The sequence below is a fragment of the Nelusetta ayraudi genome, unplaced genomic scaffold, assembly GCF_046127955.1.
Source record: "Nelusetta ayraudi isolate G7.1 ecotype Tasmania unplaced genomic scaffold, CSIRO-AGI_Nayr_v1 ptg000017l, whole genome shotgun sequence".
Lineage (NCBI taxonomy): Eukaryota > Metazoa > Chordata > Actinopteri > Tetraodontiformes > Monacanthidae > Nelusetta > Nelusetta ayraudi.
The window spans coordinates 2,560,001-2,565,867 of record NW_027466067.1 but is presented as its reverse complement, the minus strand read 5'-3'; the positions used below and the strand labels follow the sequence as shown (position 1 = coordinate 2,565,867).

Sequence of the window (5,867 nt, the reverse complement as noted above, 5' to 3'; positions counted from 1 at the left end):
CGGCCGTCTTTGACCAGCAGTCAAAGTCCTTCAGCAGCTGCTGTTCCTCGGCGTAGGTCTGTGTTGGAACCCATCACCGGTTGGCACCGAGCTTCTCCCAAAGGGAGAGGAAAAACAAAAGGCCATCGGAACAGATAGACTTTCCTCGCAACCTCGAACAATCACTCAGAGAGGAACACACACACACACACACACACACACACACACACACACACACACACACACACACACACACACACACACACACACACACACACACTCAATGTTGCCTTGTAATCTATTTTCAGCCGCTTCCTTACGGGCATGAACATGCTGAAGTGGGGTGCAGGAAAACGTCTGGTACACCTAATTACTGCTGTGAGGAAAAAAGGAAAAAAGAAATTTGCAAACCCTCATCCTGAGAATGTTTGACAAACAATTTGGGAAAACAGCACGTTGAAGTACAACCAGACACTTCCTGCAAGTTTCCTCGTCTTCTTGTGCAACCATACAGACACAGTGTCTATTCGTATGCTTTTAACGGCAGAAATGAAGCAACCAAAACCTCTTCATTTTTTTAGGATTACGTATACATTAGTTTACCCCTTCAACCGCTAACTGCTACTACTGCTACAGGTAAAAGAACAACAATAATGTCAAGAAGAAAGTTTACTTCAGTTCTACAACAACAATTTTATATAGATATTTGAAAGAAACGGCATTGGAATTGAGAATATTTAGATTTTTGACCTCTATCCTTCTCTAAATAAAAATTGGTCTCTATTTAAAGGTAACTACTGTATGTTTGAAAGGAGATTTTCTGAGAATATTGCGTCACGTGCAGCTCTGGGAAAGTGGTGAAGTGTCTTGAAAACAACATTTCCAGACGTTTTACACATTTTGTCCAGCAGAGAGCACTTTATACCCTTGAAGCTGCTCAGTCCCATTACATAGGTTGGACTTCATTATAGAATCCATATCCGAATAAATATAAATGCTATTTTAATGTTAAATACCATGTCAACATCAACCATAAAACTACAATGATAAGTGGAAGCGATGCTTCATTTGCATTATAAGAGTTTTAAATACAAGACAATCACTTCACAACGACCTCTTGTAATTTATTACATATGTGGGAGAGTGAGAATGCCAAAAAACATCATCTAAAGCTAGGATGTAATCTTTGACAATGTTGACGTTAATCCCAATTTTCAGATGCCGTGACCTGATCTCGCTACATTAGTTGCAGTGACAGATTACAATCACAACACCCAGAGCAGATGCATTACTGGGTGATGGCGCAATATGACCAACTCCTTATAAGGAGTTGTTTATGTACATATAGTAACGTGTGAAAACCAAATAAAGCGACATATATTGTGACATGGTTTAACTTGACATATATGTTATACAGGTATGTATCAAATGTATTTAAATGTTACAAACAGGTTCTTTAATAATAATAATGGGGGGGGGGGGGACACTATATGGGGGCGTGTTTCCTTTCACTTAAAAACAATGTTGAATCGGCGCTGTCAAAGTGCGGTGACTCATTGTTATCAAGCTGTATTTTCAACTCGGATGGAAAAAAGAAACAACCCAAACGCGCACTCGCCTGGCTGACCCACTTCTTCTTCTCCCCCTTGTGATGGTTGTTTATGGCCAAAACTCACCGGTGCTTCCCGCTTTCCTTTGCGCACATCGCGGTCCTCCAAGTCCACATGTTGTTCCACGCGGCACAGCCCCCGCCCACCCTCTTTCTCACTCTCTTTCCTGATTGACAGACCGTACGTCCCGCCTCCAGCACCCCTCACTCCCCCTCTCCGCTTCCCGACCAATGAGGCTTGCGGAGCGAGGACGAGCCTTCAGCGCGCAGCCTCTCGCCTCGTAGGCTCGGCGGGGGTTTGTGCGCCGTAACGCATACTGGCAGTCATGTGACGGTCATATAGTACAACTCGAGCAGCGCGCACGGCAGAGTGAACGAGCGCCGCCGCCTTGTTGCTGCTGCTGCTGCTGCTGCTGCTGCTGCATGGGAGGACTCGAGGGCAAGAACAACCACGCTTGCACGCGCGACACACTTCAGCGGATTACAAATACGTTTTTCTCCTAAAACTCGCGCGTCCCTTGCAACCGGGATTATATTTGCGTTGATCAAGGTAAGGCAGCTTTTTGTCGGTACTGTATTTTCCACCATATGGTCGCTGTATAGCGCGCTGGGCGAAAACATGTTTACGTTGAGAGCGGAGACGCGCGCCCACTCATGCGTTATGCATCGCGGTGGCTCGCGGCAGGAGAAGCAGAACGCATGTTTATGTGAGTGAGTGTTACAACATGTGAACTACGAAACCCGTTTAGGCGATTAAAAAAAAAAAAAAAAAAAATGTAAAAATGAATGGATTTTGCATGAGCTGAATCAAAATCCTGTGTAGAAGTTCACCGCGATGCGCTGCCTTCAAAACCAGTGGAATTTGGAGAGTTTGTGCTTTTCCTCTCTACATCCACGGAACCAGCAGTGCATTGTTTTTTCATTGTTTTTTTCCTAGTAGTTTGGGTGTCAAAGCTTTTAGTTTTACAATCACGGTGCCTTGATGCATAAACCATTCCACATCATGCAAAACCGCAGTTTCCTCATAAAGTGACAGATTTCTGGTCAATTTGACAGGCCGCAGGCAGTGATTCCCGTCCCGTCAACATTAACACGCACTGGCAGGTGATTTACACACGGTGAGAGTGTGTGTGTGTGTGTGTGTGTGTGTGTGTGTGTGTGTGTGTGTGTGTGTGTGTGTGTGTGTGTGTGTGCGAGAGAGAGAGGGGGGACGCACGCTGCTCCCGACTGCCCCATGCGGCGTTGGCTGATATTGTTGACATTGTCATTATTTTTTTCTTCTCCTCTCCAACTCCTTCCCCCTGCTCGGGTTCACTATCGGTCACTCGGAGCAGGCCTGGGCCCCATGGAAAGGGAGAAGGGACATGGTTGAGAGACTATTTATGAAGTCTACTGTAGGACATCATCAGAGCACAACACAAGCGAGATTAAGCTATGCCGTACCTTTAAAATATATATATGTATATATATATATATATATACATATATATATATATATATATACATATATATATATATATGTGTGTGTGTGTGTGTGTGTGTGTGTGTGTGTGTGTGTGTGTGTGTAAAAAAAAAAAAATCTATATATATATATATATACATATATATACATATATTCAAAAAACATTTGAAAAACAATCTGAATATTGAAAAATGATCTGATTGTTTTCCCAATCCATTACTTTATGATATTCATAGAGCAGTTCATATAGAACAGTCAATATTCATCATGCTGACAGAAGTACAGTGGTCAATGTCACCAAATGTCATATTCTAAGAAAAGTGTCTTCTAATTTCCACGTATATACATCTAATTATATACATATATACAAATATATACATATATACACATATAAATATACACATCTTACACTGATGAGGGTGACACACACACATAACATAGGCTATAACTGGAGCAACAGGGCAGAAGAAAAGAAGACAAAACACTTTCCCAAACTTCCTATAGTCAAGGTCTGTCTCTGTGTTTTGGAGACTTTGGTTTCACACTGTGAGCCCTTTTGGCCAAACTGCTGCTTTTAAGGTCCAGCAAATCATTGCTAAGTTCACCTCTCTTCCTCACATATTTGCTCACAGGGTAAAGGTTTCTTGGGATGCCCCAAAATGGTTAAAAAACAACATTAGGGACCATCAGGACGTGAACAGGTGTCACTGCAGCCAGGTCACAGGCAGCCGTCAGCCCACCGTGATGTAATAGGTCACAACGCTGGACACCAGTGTCACATGTGAGCTGTTTATGTGGTTTGGCAAGAAAGTAAAAGCCATCCTGTGAAGATGGCACTGGGGTTTTTCTTTGTTTTTTGTTTTTCTTTCTCTGAGATTGTGGCTTGGCTGGTTTTTATATTTCTCACTGGTTTTCAATTGATTCTGCAGCATGTTTTATATGAGACACAGTGATTGTTTCACTTATCTTTGGAGGTTTACGGTTTGGATTTTGTTTTACTTGGCTTTGTACTTTTATTTTTAAGAAAGTCTTTTAAATTTGACCGGTGCTGTGCACATGTGGGATTAAGATTAACAAAACTCTTTGCTGTCTCTGTTTTTCTTTCCAGATACACTCTATCCTGGCTGCAGACCTTGGATTCAACTCATTTTGCCGACGCTAGCTTTTTCCACTCCTGTGAGCGAACACCAGGTGCTTCACTATCTCACGCCTGTGGGAAGTGTGGCCTCGGTGACCCGGTTTGGTTTGGCTTCACTTTTTTATTTTATTTATTTTTAACCAGCTTGGAGATATTGTCTTTGAGCGAGAGGCGGAGGCGCTTGCTGCTGTCCAGGGATGGTGGACATCTCTCCGCTTGGCGAGGGATTTTTTCTTGCTCACGGTGGCTCCTCTCGGGCCTGTCGGCTGTCGGACATGGCGACGGACCTGGGCTCCTACCAAGTGATGCCGTCTCCATTTTCCGAGGACGATCTGTCCGAGTCGTCCAGCCCTTGCTCTTGTTCCAGCCCGGACTCCCAGGTGCTCAGCTCCAGCTATGGCAGCAACTCCAGCGCTGAGAGCCAGGACAGCATCCTGGACCATCTCCTGTCCCAGGCCTCTCTGGGCAGCGCCGTGCAGACGGGCTCCGTGGCACCGATGCCCATGTCCACCTTCCTCTGGGACTCACGGAGGGACGAGCCGTCCAAACGCGAGTCGATCAAGGAGGAGAATTTTGACTTTCTTGCGTGGCCCAGCGTGGAAACGGAGGAGCAACTCGTAGGGTCTTTCCAGCCGACTCTGGAGGAGATTGAAGAATTCCTGGAGGAGAACATGGAGGTGGTGATGAAGAAGCAGGAGATGCGAGACGGTTGTCTGGGGTTGGGAATGGGCCTGGAGGGGGGCCTTGGGCTAGGCGTCGGCCTGGAGATGTGCAGAGAGGATTCGGCCGAGCCTAAAGAGGAGCCAGAGGTCGAGGGCGCAGAACAGACAAACGGCAGTCTCGCCGCCGCCCCCTGCAGCGAGTCCAAAGCCGGCGCAGTGGATCCCGACGCCGGTGCAGAGAAGCCGTCAGACAGCGGCACTAAGGGCAGCGAGATGCCGGTGCTCCTGCAGATCCAACCCCTCCAGATCAAGCAGGAGCCCAATGCGGCGCCGGTGACCCAGCCCCCACCGCAGCCGGCCCCGCAGCCCGCCCTGGCCTCGGACATCAAGATCGCGCAGCTGCTGGTCAACATCCAGGGTCAGACCTTCGCTCTGGTGCCCCACATCCTGCCGTCCCCCAACACCAGCGTCTCCTCCAAGTTCGTCCGCATCGCACCCGTCCCCATCGCGGCTAAGCCGCTGGGCCAGATGGACCCCTCGGGTGGCCAGGGCTCGGGCATTCTTGTCGGTGGTCAGAAGTTCCCCAAGAACCCAGTGGCGGATCTAATCAAAATGCACAAATGCACTTTTGCTGGCTGCAACAAGATGTACACCAAGAGCAGCCACCTGAAGGCCCACCTGAGGAGACACACAGGCGAGAAGCCCTTCACCTGCAACTGGCAGGGCTGCGGATGGAGGTGGGTGAGCTGGTGGGGGGGGGAGGGGAGGCGCGAAAGCACGCTTTGGAAAAATCTAATATCATCTTTGCTCCGGTTACGCTTATCATAACAGCTCTTTTATGTTTCATGTGCTCGCTGTCCTACCAGATTAGACAGCGGGATCAGACTAGTTCTTTACGACCGGTTACATAACGGCCATATAAAGGTTTGTTTATTCGCGGAGCCGAGCGCTCCGAGGTTGAAGGAGGGCTCGGCAGTAATTATATGTCAGTGGGCCGCGGCTATTTGTTGCGCTCGG

General features: G+C 47.2%; 1 protein-coding gene across 1 annotated transcript in view; it reads left to right on the top strand.

The window, feature by feature from the left end:
* The first annotated feature begins 1,895 nt into the window (after window positions 1-1,895).
* The window catches only part of klf15 (Kruppel like factor 15), a 10,848-nt gene continuing 6,876 nt past the window's right edge, over window positions 1,896-5,867 (top strand). The window contains exons 1-2 of the mRNA XM_076024762.1: window positions 1,896-2,138; window positions 4,159-5,587. Of these exons, the coding sequence (XP_075880877.1) occupies window positions 4,386-5,587 (1,202 nt within the window). The 5' untranslated portion in view covers window positions 1,896-2,138; window positions 4,159-4,385. The remainder of the gene's footprint in view (window positions 2,139-4,158; window positions 5,588-5,867) is intronic.